Genomic DNA, 17,315 nt, shown 5'->3' on the forward strand with positions numbered 1-17,315 from the left:
ATGATCTAGTTAGTATATTCTCGGGAAAACTAAAAATCAAATATACATAAATCAATAATAAAAGCAAACAGGGATGTAATACATAGTTTATGTGTTGATGGTAGAGTAATTAACGGTTAGTAATTAACTAATTGTCCTGCTGTTGTAGAATGGATATTATTTCCTTCTCATATTAGCACAAAGTTCCATATGACTTACTGCAGGATCGCGTACGTTGGCGTTTAATTAGCCTGAACGACTTCACAAGCCAGTTATATTTTTCTCGTTTTTATGATGAGTACATCTTAAAATATATCACATATGTAGACGAGATTAATTTAACAATTTATGTTTTTCGAGTTATGGATAATTTAAACGTAGCTATATGGTTTCATTCTAGTGTGTTTGATGTTTTAGAAAGAAGAAACCAACAGATAGACATTTTTACTTGGAACATATCATGAGGTAAGATTCTGTTTACAATTTTTTACTTGAAAAATATCATGAGGTAAGAATTTGTTATACACATTTGTTCTTGAAATATATCATGTGATATGAATTTGTTCCACACATCTTTTCTGGAAACATATCATGAGGTATAAATTTGTTCCACACATCTTTTCTAGGAACATATCATGAGGTATGAATTTGTTCCACACATTTTTTCTGGGAACATATCATCAGGTACGAGTTTGTTCCACACATCTATTCTTGGAACATATCATGAGGTATGAATTTGTTCCATACATCTTTTCTGGGAACATATCATGAGGTTAGATTGTTCCACACATCTATTCTTGGAACATATCATGAGGTATGAATTTGTTCCATACATCTTTTCTTGGAACATATCATGAGGTACGAAATGTTCCACACATTTTTACTAGGATTATATATAATGTGGTAAGAATGTGTTCTTCACATTTTCACGTGGAACATATCTTAGTTCAAAATATGTCTCCCACATTTTCACTTAGAACATATCTAAGGTAATAAATGCTTCCCTAAGTCGCATGTGCTGATTTCTTCGAAAACGTTTATCTCATGCTTGGTTTGTGTAAATAATACACATCTATTGCTTTTGATTTAATTTTCCAATCATAGAAATTTTTATTTATATCTGAAACTAACGAGAGTTCCATCGACATGACATATCACGCAAGCAAATGCCCGGTATTTGAAAAGAAAACATGGACTTTATTTTCCCGAATATATTCATGGCAGATATGAGGCATTTCATATGCTCAATTATCTTCCCTGATAATCGTCACACATGACCTTACATATACATTTCCCGCTGTTTCAATTATGTCGAATTTGATACATATACTCGAACTATTATATTCCCTGATAATACCCTCACAGGACCTTACATGTATTGTACCTGCTGTTTTCGTACCGAGTTTGCGTCTTGTTAGATATGATACATATACACAAACTATTATATTTCCTGATAATACCAACACAGGACCTTACATGTATAATTGTACCTGCTGTTTTCGTGCCGAGTTTTCGTCTTGTCAGATCTGATATACACACACAGTCCCTGGTGATACCCTCCCAGGACCTTACATGTGTTGTACCTGCTGTGCTCATTAAAAAAGAATAACAGATAACCTGAAGCAGCAACCTAACATCACCTTTTACATTTTGGGTTTAAAAGTGATGACTTGCTTTTTTTGTGAATTGGATCACATCACACATGATAGTAGATATAAGAAGATGTGGTGTGAGTTCTATTGAAACAACTCTTCATCTAAAAAAGAAAGTACGGCCTTCAACACGGAGCCTTGGCTAGCAATAAATAGCTCTGTAAGTCGTATGAAACAGCAACAAACATGTGACAATTTATTAATTCTGAAACATTATTTTCTTGTTGTTTTAGTTACTTTCTACATAACATGGGGAGAACATCGGTACTCATGTTGTTGTTGTCATGTTATCAAACACCGTCTTGGGTTTTGTTCTTCTTCAAAGAATAGTTAACAAATTATATACCCATGAAATATTTGTCAATGAGCGTTGAGCAATTAGCAACCAATCATCTTAGGGATTTTCATAACGTGTTCTATAAAGAGTAAACCATTTATCTATCAGATAGGGACATACCAACTTTTGTAAAATCCCAAATGCTATATTCAGTTGGTTTTTATTTTGTAAAGAATTTGTGTTGATCAGCTGTTTTCAAGATATAATAAAGGCGAAGACGTTATTCTGTTATTTATTTTATTTGTCATCTTAGAATGTGACAATAATTTCCGGTTTTGATTCATCGCGACCAATAAAATATCTATATACACATTTTAAAGGACTGTATGGTCTCAATTACAATTTATGTACAAATCCTGGTATATTTTTAGCTCAGATTTTTAGTAACTGAATTATTTCAAATTACGCAGTCGTCATAAAATAAAAATAACAAGATCCTGGTTTTTTTTAAAAATATATATATATAAATCAATTTTAAGACGCACTTTATTTACCTTAAATAATATTAAGATAGGCGCGTGATTGTTTAGTTTATAAGTGTCACATTTTTTTGCAAACTCCAATCTTATTTTGAGTATGGAAAGGAATAGTAAAGGGTAAGTAGTTAGTCTTTTTTATTCGAATTAATAATGTTTTCCATGTTCACATTTTTGTTACCGTTAGACAAACGAAGTTGTAACTGTCATATTTAACGTGCTAAATTAATTTTATATTTGTCATTTTGGGCCTTCTATAGCTAACTATATGCGGTATGGGCTTTGCTCATTGTTCAGTGAAGGCCGTACGGTGACCTATAGTTGTTAATATCGGTGTCATTTGGTCTCTTGTAGAGTGTTGTCTCATTGGCAATCATACCACATCTTTTATTTTATATATAAGGATAAATGTGGAAAAGGCCTATATTCGAATATTTTAGACTGTATAACTGATGGTTTATAGTATTAGTTATAATGTCGATGTAATATATACAGTAAAAAAAAAGTTATATGTCGTTTTCGTAAACCATCAAATTACCGAGTAATGTCAAATAATTATTTAACCAAATCAAACATTTCCTGTTAACTTTTAGGTAAGTGAATTAAAAAATATATATATACTAGGGAAAATTTTAGTACAACTCCATGCATAAATATGTCAACAACAAAATAGTTTCTTTATTTTTAAGGTGCAATTGTGTGCCATTCGTTATATTTTTTCTGAACTTTTTAATGTGCATAGTCGCAGAATACGAGACGTAGATCTTTTTTTATATTTGCATCTTCAACATTCTTTGAAAAGTAACCTTTCTGTTATACGGTATAGTAAGTTTCATAAGAATCAGTTCATTGCCTTTTAGTCCTCGAGCAGAGTAGAGAGGTCGCTTCGACTACTTTGGAAGGGTACAGACCCTAATAACATACATGTATACACCGAAAAAAACCAGATGTTAAGCGATATAAAGTTTACTTGATGATATAATTGATTGATGTGTAAAGATAAGTTTCCAAGTACCAGATAAATTGATGTTTGACATGTATCAGTAGATATCTATACACATGACTTTGTAAAAAGTACTGTTAATACAGTGAAACCTGTATAAACCGAAAATCTTCGGGACTTAAGATTTTGTTCGGTTTAGACAGATCTTCGGTTTTATCAGGTTCACAAAGCATACAGTTTGTAATACGATGTTTAAGAACATGTTTGGTTTATAAATACAGGTTTTCGGTTTATGCAGGATTCGGTGTAGCCAGGTTTCACTGTAGATTGATAGAAGTAGTATTTACCTCTGTACATTGTTTAATCATTGTTCATTATAATTCACCTCAATTTTGCAATCTTATAATAAGCTATGAAGAATGAAGATGAAAAGAGGGGTCTGTTCTCGCGGTACCAATTCAGAACCCCTCCTTCTGGGCCTTACTCATGGCTCATTTACTTGAACTAGAATTAGTTATTGGGAACACCTATCGTCTGTTAATTATTTGTGGTATCCATGCAGTTTTCGTCGGTTTATTTTTTATCAATGGAGATTTTTTTATTATTAGGTCATTTTTTGTACAAAATGTATGCCTAACAAGTGACATTGATATTACATAAACCCTATGTGAACTTGATTCCATCAACTGCCTTCTATTCTCCTGCAATGCTACAAGTAGGGGATACGTATCTCGGTTCTGTGTCACTAAGTCTGTTACATTATTTGTAGTAGTAATCGTGGAATCAAATCTTTTTTTTATATTTGATTAACATATAAGATCTGAAATATGTAGTAATCTTCCCATCTGATAAAATTAGTTATGAAACTTACTTAGATTTGCTGACAGTGATGAACGATCTATCCAAAAATGTAGGACAAATAAAAATATCAGTAGCCAAAGGTTACATTATGTATCTGTGTGTAATATTTGTCACTGTACGTTTGGAAGCTAGCATTTCATCAGGTCTTGTGGGTTGTTTTTAAATTTTTAAATATAAAATTTTACACAAACATCATATAATTTTACACCAACTGTTGTCTTGTAGCTTCCATGACCCTTGGGACTCGGTTTAAAGTACATTCATGTAATATTTGTCGCTGGGTTTTCTCGAAGCCAATTGTTTATTATCTTATATTGAACATTTCTTCCTGAAAATCAAATGTTTTACATAAACCTTGTGTCAATTAATACCTAGTGCAGTCGTGTTGCTTCCACGAAGCTCGGAATGTCTAGTTGTTGCAAAGTGACCTAGATTTTTTGTCTTTTTTGAGTGTGATTATACATAAAAAATTTAAAAAAAAAATGATGTGTATATCGGTATACATTCATCCAATAACCCCTCGGGATGAGCTGTGGTGGTCAGACATCAAACCTCCCACAGATAATCTGAGGTGTAAATGGATATATCGTTTATAATTACTATTTTTCTTTTTACATACGTGTATTTATTGACGTATAGCGAAAAACGAAGGTCTAATAAATTAAACGTGTAGAAAAACAAATGACTCAGTTCTTCAATAAAATAGATAACGACATTTAAATAAGTGAATATTGATAACTGGTATTTTGAGAACTCTATATGGTGTATAACATGTAACAACTATTTCGTGACGTTACCCAATTGATATCATCGTATATTTTTATTGAAATCATCTCATCATTCAACGTATGGGCGGTATGGCGTAACAATTAAAATAATTAAAATATGGTCCGTATTCACATTTGGTCCCCCCGGAAAAAAAATGATTTCCCCATAAGAATGCAGTGCCAAAATTCAACAATACCTGAAATGTTTTCTGTAGTGGAAATTTAAAAAACAAAAAGAGAAAAATAAGCCGTCAAAAGATTCAATCACCCATCATAAGATCTCAGATTTCGTTATCCTCATATGAGCTTGCATATCTATGAGTAAATCTGAATTTTAATTAGATTGTCGTTCAAAGATAAGCCATGCAGACATGATAATGGCAACTATATAGAACACAGGCACACTCCATGAAGTAATGTAGACACATGATCACCAACGAAAAGATTCTGGACCTTCTATGAACATAAGATAGTTATAAAAACGGAGTTCCACAACTAAAAATAAATGGTAAATCTAGTCCATATTCTCCCGCTGTGCCTGTGCCACTACAAGAAAATATCTGGACAGTAAAAATATGATCATGATTGGGGAATAACATTGGTTCCATCTTTACTTTATCGTTAAACTCTAGGCTCCACAATTTTTGCTTCTGGATCTATCGAGGAATGTTTTGGAGCTCTCCTTGCTCCACTGATAGAATACCGGACTCCACTAAAGGGCGCCAGACTCTAGATACGTGCATTGGCTCCTAGCTTCTAAGTAACTGTGATGCCCGTTTTATTACCCCCAATTGACAATTTTCAATCAACATAAGGCTGCTGGGGCAGACTAAATCTAACCATTGCCACTGAAAGAACTAGGAAGTGAAATTGTCGCAACCCTAGCAAGCATAAACATTTCCAACGGAAAAAGGAAAGATGTCTTATGACTGACGAACCAAAAGAGTCACTTTACAGTATACAGGAAATGTCAGAAAATCTCTTACACATGTATGTTGTAAAATAATAGATGGGTTTGATTGATTGTTGTGCATCATAGATTAAAATAATATAGATTTATGGTACTCTTCTGTTATGCACTCTTATACGACTTTTCTGGGCTCAATTCGGGTGTATCAATGTTTTAATTTTATTTCTGTTTATATTTATGGGAACTACAACTAATGTTGAATATAACGATTTCTAAACTGCTTTATATCGATCGTGCACCTAAATTAGTCCATGCGTGCATTGAAGATGTTCAAGTGAAAATATTTACAAATGTTGTTAAGTTTCCTGTAATGATTGGAATGTTTTACTGATAAATACCAATAAATAGTGTATTATTTCAAAGAAGCATGTGGCATGTTAAGTTACTTTGGAAACATTTTACATATGTTGTAAACTATTAATTGAAAACAAAACCGAATATCAAAACAAAACGCCAAGATAACTGACAAAATATCTACAAAATATGTTCACACTAAACTTGCAGAGCCGATCAAAGTCTGGTCTTGAACACGATCAAAGTAAGGAGGCCTTTCTAAAGGAACATACTTCAGAACTGTCTAACTTTTGTAGGTTTTCAAGATTATTATATTTGATAAGTGATTTGTTTTGTCATGAATTAATACACCAAACCTCTCTTATAAATTATGTCTTTGTATCTGCTCACATTTAGTTAGGCCAAGCATCAAGTTATAAACAATCCATTGTCGAATAAAAAAGGGAGGTCTAGAGGTTTCACCTCCTCAAATTTCTGTTTCTTTTTCTTTCTTTTTCCGAATTCCGCATTGGAGAAATTGGAAATCCCATAAGGTGAAGGGTACAATTATTATAGGGTATCATTCTTATGCAATTCTTGCTCGCCTGAAACGAATATCGTAGAATATGCGAAACATACGGATGTCAATCCGACAACACCACCGCAGCACAACCACGTTGTACAAAGCTTTATTTTTCAGTAAAAAGAAGACCTGGATGCTTTATACCTTGTAAATAGATGCCTTGTGTTATACAAATTCGTTCTGTCATATGTCCTTTGTCCTCGACTTCATTTTCATGGTCCTGTGTCAACTCTAAAAATCTGAATATAGTTTGTGTTGATGTAAATTTCTCACTCATAACGAGTAATTGGATAATTGAATTGGTAAATGCGATCCTTGCAAGTTCTACACATCCAACTGGAAGGTTTAATCTGACCTTGACCTCATTTTAATGGTTCATTGGTCAATGCTAAGTATTTTGTGTTTTGGTCTGTTTCTTGGATACTTTAAAACAATATAGGTCAACTATATTTGGTGTATGGAATCTGTTTATGTGTACATGTGTATCATCTGACCGTGACATTGTTTTCAAAGATTATTGGTCAATGAAAAATTTTCCTTGTTAAGTATGTTTCTCGAATACTATAAGCCAAAGGTAAACTATATTTAATGTAAAGAAGGTTTGTAACGCTTACAATGTCTGTCTGGTAGGTATCAAATTAACTTTACCCAATTCCTTGATCCATTGTTTAACGAGAGGGGAGGACAAGGGGATCCAATAACACCAAAACAGCTAATTGGTGGCTTAAAATAGATAACAAGGGGATAAAATTAGGAATTGTTCTAATTTTGGGATACAGAGAACATTATCCCTCAATGTAAAAATCAAATTCGAACAGTTTTACAAACAGGAAAACAGGGACTCTTTAAAGTTAAGTTTTTGTGATTTCTCGGATACTATAAGCAGTATATCAACTATATTTGGCACCTGGAATGCTTGCACATGGTATACATGCACATCTGGCAAGTTTTCTCTGAGATTGACCTCATATTTATGGTTCATTGGTCTTTGCTAAGTTTATGTGATACTTGTAGTAAAAACCTTTATCGCTATTTTGTGCATTTTTCTTTTGATCTTTTTTTTTGTGATAATTTTCATATCATGCTTCTCGCTTGAGATGGAATAATTATCGCTAGAAACTAAGGAGGCCACGTGGCGTTGCTAACGAAATTGACATGAAATTGACAATGTCGTCATAGGTAAAATAGCGATAAACAGATTATCATTGGTCATCTCAACTCGATTGCTTTTCTCACTTTCGCTGTACCAGCTCAAGCGAGAAAATCAATCTCGTTGAGATGATCAACGATAATCTATAATTATTACAATGACTTTCTAAATAAAAGCAACCATGATCAGGTGAGACACTTCATCGCATTTACTCTTTTTCAGGTAATACTCAAATTTGACATGCATCACGATTGAAGTATTTAAACGTCTTCAAGCATTTACAATTTATTTACCTGGTTTGAAATACATAATTTTGTTAAAACCTTAAAAATACGCGCATAAAGATGTGAAATTGTGAATTATACTGAAGACTTTTTGGAAAGGTCCTGCAACGATATATATTTGAATGAAATCGGAAATAGCTTTGGGGCTTTTATCTGCATGTATCTACTAAATATAACAAACCTATATTTTTTTCGAAAGTATAAAATGAATAAAATGACAGTTTAGCGTAACCTTCATCTTATTTATTTTTTTCTACATGTTGCTGTTACGACGTAAAATGGTTAAGGCTGACAATATCCATCAAATCAAAATAACTCACGGCACACAATTACAGACTCATCTGTTGAGAAACATCTCAGAATCAATATTGCTTGAGAAATAACACTTAACGCTATCGGTAATAAGGCAACCAATGTATTATATTAAATACAGATAAGTAACTAAGGATAAGAAACTACGTTTTGGAGATTACGAAGGCGGAAATGCAAACAAAACAGTCTTTGGGGAAGTAAGAACCATTTTTTTCTGGATGTAAATCACTTGCGGGTGCACGAGCATTAATTTTCAAAGATTGAGATGGTCTTATAATCTCTTCAGAGAGACAATGTCGTCTGACAAGATCAACAGAATCCAATGTAATACTAAACCTTTGTACCAGTAACCTGTTACATACCAGTATACTAAGGCTTTTCTAACTTAGGAATAAATTACATTAGCTGTATTTGGCAAATTTCTTAAGAATTTTTGGTCCTCAATGATTCTTTTCAACTTCGTACTTTATTTGGCCTTTTTAACATTGTTTTATTCGAGCGTCACTGACGTAAACGAATCGCACGAATAGCGCAACTAAAAAATTTCACTCCTGGTATCTATGATGAGTTTATATAAACAAGGTAAAACGGGTGACTTCAAGTACGTAGAACGTTTGACATTCAATATCGCTTTAACCTGGAAAACCGAAATATTTACAAGTTAAAACATAATGAGTGGAAACTAAACGAAATATATAATGCGTAATGTTTGACATAACTCAATGTTTTCAATGACGATCAAAAAATAACTCACACATGTAAGGGAGATAATCCGTATAGAAAGTTTAACTTGCTGATACAACTGTTCATACTTCAGTAACAGCAAAATAAAGACCTATGACCTTTACAGTTGTAACATTTTTCAAATACTGACTAACACTTTGTACCTATGATTAGCCGAGCACAAAGAATAGTAAAATATTGACCTTGAATTTTTTTCATACTTGCACCATTAACTAATAGCTTAGGCACACAATATGAAGATCTATGAACGATTTGTAGAGGACCTTTGAGGCTGTAAATAATGGTCGAGAGGGGGAAAAGATTTGTGCATACCACATGAACTATTTATATTATCACTATAAGTGAGATTGTATTAATACCTCTTTTCTTCATTTTTATTTCAGTTGCAGAGAAATATGCCGAAGGACTTTTCGCGGATGTCTCCGAATTCCAGGTTGTAAGACAATATGTTTTAAGTGTATTCTACCGCCGTGTTGTTCTAGCGATAGTGACGATGAAAAGGATGAAAAAGACGATGAAGGATATGATAGTTATGGAATAACAGCATCTCAAAACCATTTACCCGAACCACATCATTTGATAGCAAAACCTCCAACTGAAAAAGACGTTGAATGTCATGATTACGTCAACGAATCCGAACTCGAACTGACAACTAGCCACGTTGAAACTAAACTAGCAGAAGTCATGTATGTTGCAATGAATGACATTTCTGATGACGAGGACAAGATGGCTTCCAAGCCGTCAGGTCAATATTCGGTAGTTGTTGATACCAACACGTGTAATAACAATCGACACGATTATGTGAATGAAAGCGTTTTATTTGCTAAATCAGACAGAGAACGTGATCAGGACGCTTCGTTTCAAAGGAACGGGGACCTGTCAGTTCATACAGACTTTGGAAACGATTGCATCAATGGATGCAGAGAGATATTTAAACAAAATTCGCAGCAAGTTACGGACAGTGTAGTTGTTAAGGAATACGAAACAAGATCATTAGAAAGTAAAGTTGCAGATGCAGTTTCCAACCAACAGACGTTAATTCTTCTGGAAACCGATTTGTGAAACATGTGTTTATCCGCTTCTGTTTTGTAATATGTTGTTAATTATAACTCAGGGCATATGGTCTAGTTAAAATTTGGTGCATTATAACAGAATTTCATAATTTATTTAAAACAATCTAGTCAGTTTAATCAATATGCTTGCAATTAAGACAAGAAATGCCGCTTTTATTAATTTATTTTTGTTACGTTTGCATTATTAGATATGTATAAACATGTTAAGAATCTCATTACAATGTAAAGTAGGTTGTATGTATCTAATGTAAATATAATTTTTGTTTCATCAGGAAAGATTACCTGAAATCGTGCCGCTATGTAGAAATAATTCATAGGCCAGTATACAAGATGATTACAAGTGAACTTTGCCAAAAAGTAAAAATCGTTTAATGAAAATATATTTTGGTAGGGAAGACTAATCATTTATCTTTTATAAAACGCGAGTTAAGTGGAAGTTTGGCTGATTATCATTCTCATGCATCAACTACGCATACTGCAGTTTTTGTCGCATAGATAACCATAATTATTTTGTAAGTAATTTGCTAATGTTATTCTCAAGTATACATGTTCGATAAATTCTAGATTAAGGTTCAGCATAAAATCATCAATAACCATATGGGTTATATCTGTATCACTACCATTTGGTTTCCGTCGAATACATTTATTTTAAATATTTAAAATCCTCCTCCAATATTATGGGGCTTAATGCACCAATTGTTTGTAGCATCTTCTCTGAACATTTACTTGAACTAAGAAGTAATTCTAAGGTGCATACTTTGATGGAAGTAACCCAATTATGAAAATAGGAAATAATAGGAAAATACATAAAACCTTAATTTAGAGTATGTAATTTATTTAATCATATTTTGACAAAAGTGACTCCTTTAATGATTAACACCCCCTCGTATCCAAGACTCGAGATCCAAGATGACAAACACTGCATCACATAATCGAAAATTCATTACACAACTTTTATTTAACATTACTGTACAATTTTAACTATATTGTAAGGCTAGTAACTGTATCATTTGAATGATTCAGTCTTAGATTCACTGCATTTCGTTGACAGCATTTTAGTCACGTCAGAATCCGAATGTTCTCATATTTAATGGCAACAAAGATACTTTTTATCAAATTAGTCGACATATTTTGACCATTCAACAACATTGAGTATTGTTATAATGTTCCCTTAACTCAGGTTTTCAGTCAATTTTACAGAGTAATATAATATTGGCTTTCTTGCCTCCTGACAGTAATGTACAAGTTCCCATACAATAGATGAGAATTATTGTTATGGTCAAAATAGTTCTGCTATGTTCAGAAAAACAAGAGTAAGAAATTTATTCCTACGAAGGGTCACGCGTTTGAAAATACATAAAGCTGCATGTAATCGATATTAAATGTATTGTCAAATGACAAATCAAAATGGCTGTCGTATAGTTTTATGAGAGAATTATGATATATAAATGCAATGCAAACTGCGTGCATGCGATATAGATTTCAGCCTTTTAGGTTCAAATTTTGTATTTTAAAATATAATATATACCAAGCCTGGTGTGTATATTAATTATGTATACCGTAAGACCGCGGGAGTATTGTATAGACGTCTGGTAGGACAATGATATCGCTTTCGACGTTTTTACTTCCAAGATTACCTGTTCAGATTCATTATATTTTTTTTTTCATTATTTTGGTACATTTTAAGGGACCATCATATCAGTGTTACAAGGAATATAAAAAGTACGTCAACACTCATTTTTCTCAAAAACGACAACATGCTATTTTAGAATAAAGTTCTTTAAACATCAAGCAGATGAAGAAGATTAATAATGTAAGAATTAACTTGATGTAATCAGGTTGTAATTCAAAAATATTGAAATTATGCATGTTGTACTACATTATGCATTATGCAATGCAATGTTAAGAATCTCAAGTGTTTTGAGAACAATTATAATTCTGTAAAATGTTACTTTTCAAACTGGTCGAGTAAAATCAGTACATCTGAGTACAAAATCTATTTATTTCAGACTCTTGCCAGTTTAAAGTATGTGCATTTAAAAAAAGGCTAGTCAGTTTCGTAATTCACTGGTCATTTATATAAATGTAATCATTCCAGGAATCGAGGCATTTCTCTGTTCAAATTTATAGTTTTAAAGAGTGCTGTTGATCTTAGTTCTAGGTTGTGTATAAACATTTACAATGAGTTCATAAACTCGTTTATAAATAAAACTGAATGCATTGAAAGTTGGACTTTAGTCGCACCATACATTTTTCGTCGTATAGTTTGTTTTATACTTTTTGTTTAGTTTATATTCTGAATTATTCTACGTTAAGCTTTTATATGCCTATTATTTGCCTTTGTAAAATGAATTGAAAGTAACATAGTATGTCATGTCTAGTCCCTGAGTCCACACCTCGTGAAAAGACAGGAATGAGATCCATGTTCTTACATAATATAAGTTGAATTTCGTTCTGACAAATGTCAGTAAATGAACTATGATACAGAATCGTTTAGTCAAGTTTAGTGTTAAGTTAAATACATGAAATACTGGAGAAAACTTAGATGTTATTCAAAGCGAAATAACTCGTGATTTTTTACTGGAAATAATCCCATGCTACTAGCCAAAGCCATGGCTGCTATATCTTTGCTACAATTAAACTTTGGGCACAAAATTGTTAACATTCTAATCAGAAAGAGACAGAAAGTATTGACAAATAAATCATTTCATATTAAAACAACTGTAGAAAATAGATATCAACATTTACAAACATTTTGTAAATAAAAAAAAATTGAAAATCGTTTGACTAAGCCATCGTGTAAATGCTAAAAACAAATAGCTTACCGTCTGACTTATATAAACTCTTTACCAAATATATTTCTTTTAATTTATTAGTAATGACATTCTTTCTTGGGGGTTTTATATGTGTTGTTTTCTTTTTTTTTCTTTAAAAAAAAGAATGGACTTGTTATAGTTGATTTGAGGAATTTATTATGTTTATTATAATGTTTTGGTATGTAAAAAGAGCTTCATAGTTGTTTTTTTTTTTTTTATTGTTGTGAAAGATTATTTACATATTATAGTATTCATATCTTTATACAGTATTGGTGTTGTGAAGACATTGACCTTTCAAGACAATAAAGATGTGATATTTTATTTTATTTTTGTGTTTTTGAAATATAAAATGCATTATATTATTTATATCTCGGCATTCCCATAGGAAGCTGTGCGTCTCTCCTATCTGGCCTCTATTATTATTTTTCATATGAGTCGGAGTTCCTTGAGACACTTGTCAAGAACAAGATGATAACAGAAGCTTGATCATTTAATTTCAAATTCAGATAAATTGCTAATGTTCTTTCCATTAACAGTTCAAACTTTTCTGATTAAGTCCATTTGAAATATGCATAGCATTGGCTAAATACGGTATGGTATAGTCAGTGCTCAGCCCTGCATATCACCATATCAAACAACAACAAAAAGACGCCATCTTGTCATCACAGATCGACCCAGTAACCAAGCAACAAATTAAACAAATTATTTAGCAAGCCCAGGCGTATTACAGAAGGAATCAGGGACTTAAGCCTGTTGTGCTGACTGATAGCAAAGGCAACACAACCCGCCATGTAGCATAACACACTGAACGAGACATTATTTGGTGTACCAAGAGGAGATCCAAAATTTAACAGAGCACTACTGGTCAAAGATAAACATTGCAAGAAAAATTATAAGGCACAGCAACATTTGCATGGCTTGGAACATGCAATTTCACAACATAAAACAAAACAAAAATATAATTATCATAAAAAACAACGACGAAGACATGGAGAGAGTTGGTGAGAAATATGAAATTATCAAAATAGTAAGGGAGCTACCATTTGATTTTTATGGGGGGGCTAGGATGAAATTTGAAAAAAATAGGCAGGACAGGAGTTTTGAGTAAAAAAAAAAGGCAGGATGACAATTTAGGTAAAAAAAAGTCAGGATAAACTAATAAAAAAAAAGGCAGGACCAAATAGAGTGAAAAATAAAAAGGCAGGACAGAGATTACAACTAAAAAAAAATGCAGGACAAAATTTTTCATCCTAGCCCCCCCCCCCCCCCCCCCCATAAAAATCAAATGGTAGCTCCCTAACTGCAAGTGACCCTGAGTGAAGGACAGGAAAATCAATACTAAGAAAGCTACGACTTTGGACTATACCGGGACGGAATACACCAGACAAGCTTTTAATAAAGAACTGGATAAAGACAATCTCTGAACAGTCAATGAGAGACTGCGATACATAAGACATCCTCAAAATAAGACCGCTGTAGACAGGTAAAATTGAATGGGTCAAGATTAAAGTTAAAATAACAAAAACTTGCTTGTTGAATCTTTTTATATGCCATACAGAGACCAAAAAGACATAAATGAAATGCGAAAATCACTTGAGAAGGTCAAGGCTAATGGGAACACCAATGTCATACTACCAGGAGATTTCAATTGCCCCAACATCGTATTGGACATCATATGGGACACAGCACCAGTCTTTAGACCAGACAGAGAAATCCAACAGTGATTAATTGACATAGCCGAATCTTTCAACCTGACACAAATAAACACAGCGCAATAACTTGAGAGGAATAGAAGAAATAAGTAAGGGCATAACCTCGTCAGCGATAGTATAGGGAAGGCTGAACTTCTACTAGAACAATTTAAGTCAGTCTTTACAACAGCATCCGTCAAATACAAGAACAAGAGCGAAAAAACACTATAATACCAAAAACGATTGACCAAAAGGGACGGGAAAAACTCATAAAACCCATAAAAGCCACAATATAAACACTCAAACTTAATGAAAACAATCATAAAATGGAACCAACTGAAAGATGCATGCAGATTCTGCAGAGGCATTCAATACCGCCATACAGGAACACAACCCAAAGCAACGGTGCTCTTCTCCGTCGTGTATAAAAGCCTCAATATGTTTCTACACGTTTCAATGCAGATACAGATTTCCTTGTAGTTCGGTATATTTGTTTTACTTTTTTCACAAGAAAATGCCTTTACGCGTCAGAAATTTACACTCTTCCTTTGTTCGTTTATTCGACTGATAATGAAAAAATAGAAAATGTGGTATGATTGTCATTGAGACAAGTTTCGTATACATTTTGTTGGAAAAAAATGAAATCAACACGTTTAATAATGTCATGCGTCCAAAGCGCTTTTCTGGATTTACCTTCATCAGAAATTTCGATCCACCATAAATATTAAGTACACATATTAGGCATATTTGTATACTTGAAAAACTCCGTCATACATGTCATCACTATAACCAAAATGTTATCCTCACAAAATCATAGGGAAAAAAATCAGGAAAAATATTGTAAGGCAACTTTCAACAAATCTGTCGACTCAATTAAAAAAACATGAGGGAAATAAAGTAAGGCTTAAATTAAAATATTGTTTGTTTGCAGTTTACCGACCGACCCTTGAAAATCCTCCCGACTGTGAAAATTTTATTGCTTTAAATTTGAAGAATTTTTTTTAATACTTCTATTGATGCGATCCGGAACTTTGGGTCCTTTCCGGAAATGATTTAAAGTCTGGGTCAATTACGCATTTCAAGTTTGGTTTTTGGGGAAAGACGGCTTCAAGCCGTCAATCCCCTATGGGGTTGACCAGAGTGACATTCCCTTACATCAGTCATTTTGTTTTTATAGTGTGGAAAAACCCCCAACAAATCTTACTTAGATTGAAGAGAAGGAGACCCAGAAATGAATAGTTTGACTTTAAACACTTTTTTACACATTTCCCTTCTGTTTCTGACGAAATTGTCGTATCTTGAGCTCTCCTTTACACTATTTACTTTTCTTTTACAATCCGGAAAAATCAGTATGACGAGATATTCTAAATATATCCAACCTACATTGTATTTTATAGTGACGTCATTCTTGGAATGCCACACTATGCAGAAGCAAGGATATCCTTCACTGGTTATTTAAATCATTCTCAGAGATCGTGCTCTAATTACAAATTGGTATTTGTTAAATCTAAACATAATATTGTTTGCTGTAGATTATTCAAACATCAACATGCAATACTTTAATTTGTAGGTCAGCAACTTTCAAAGTAAACAAAGATCGTGGGGTTACATGAGATAGGGGAGAGAAACGATTTTATTGATTTTTTTCTGTAAAAATTCTGTTTTGAGAATCTTCCTCCAATTCCGGAGCACCTCAACTGATGAGTAATTGTTCACTAAAATAAAAGTTAATGTATTTAAACACTTAAAATGTGACATTTCATTGGATAAGTAGTCTTCTATTAAAACTAAATTTTTGTGTACCAACATATTCATTGTAATGGGAAAAAAAATTAAAAAAAATTAAAAATGTTGCATTTTGTAGTTTCAACCTATTAATTCATGAAATTTACAAATGTTTCAAATTTAGGATTTGGAAACAAGCTTCACACAGTTTACATCAATCATATTGTTTTTTTATTAGTACCTTTTCCCCTGTGATTAGAGTTGTAACTGGGAACTTTATCAATGGAAATTTAAAACTGAATAGATTTTTCAGTCCACACTTTCTTAAGAAAAAAATAAAAAATCCAAGAGTACTGTCTCAAAAAATGGAAAATGGCCCTAGCCTGCAGTTCAGTGGTACACAATCAAGATTTCAAAAAGTATTGTAGTTGTTGTGAAATGACAGAATTCAGTTGAATTTTAGATAATTAACTATCAACTTTAATCAAATGTTTAGATTTAGAAGATGCAGATCTCTTCCATTGGTCCAAATTGAATCCTAAACTAAGGAAATGAAATTACATAAACAACAATTGATTTCAATATTGTCAACCTTTCTACATGTTCTAGCTGTTCTCTTTTTTCATTCTTTATATGAAGACTATCAAAAAATACCTCCCCCTTTTCCAAAAAAAATAAT

General features: G+C 32.7%; 1 protein-coding gene across 4 annotated transcripts; it reads left to right on the forward strand.

The window, feature by feature from the left end:
- Nucleotides 1–47: 47 nt before the first annotated feature.
- Nucleotides 48–13,541, forward strand: LOC139489600 (uncharacterized). 4 transcript variants are annotated; one of them, XM_071276198.1, is made up of 3 exons: nt 48–115; nt 397–444; nt 9,715–13,541. In XM_071276198.1, the coding sequence occupies exons 2-3, from the start codon at nt 440–442 to the stop codon at nt 10,391–10,393; spliced, it is 684 nt and encodes a 227-aa protein (XP_071132299.1). In that variant the 5' UTR covers nt 48–115; nt 397–439; the 3' UTR covers nt 10,394–13,541. The 4 variants fall into 4 exon arrangements, with proteins under 4 accessions (XP_071132299.1, XP_071132300.1, XP_071132298.1 ...); XM_071276196.1 differs by lacking the exons at nt 48–115; nt 397–444 and adding exons at nt 2,530–2,564; nt 5,648–6,005; XM_071276199.1 differs by lacking the exons at nt 48–115; nt 397–444 and adding an exon at nt 817–837.
- The last annotated feature ends 3,774 nt before the right edge of the window (nt 13,542–17,315 follow it).

This window comes from Mytilus edulis, chromosome 9 (genome assembly GCF_963676685.1).
Source record: "Mytilus edulis chromosome 9, xbMytEdul2.2, whole genome shotgun sequence".
NCBI lineage: Eukaryota > Metazoa > Mollusca > Bivalvia > Mytilida > Mytilidae > Mytilus > Mytilus edulis.

What these genes read in the sequence shown, in the direction of transcription:
- LOC139489600 (XM_071276196.1), top strand. Translation starts at nt 5,941, where the DNA reads ATGACTGACGAACCAAAAGAGTCACTTTACAGTATACAGGAAATGTCA. An exon ending in TCAGAAAATCTCTTACACAT is followed by an intron (nt 6,006 to 9,714) that starts GTATGTTGTAAA and finishes TTTTTATTTCAG; the next exon opens with TTGCAGAGAAATATGCCGAA.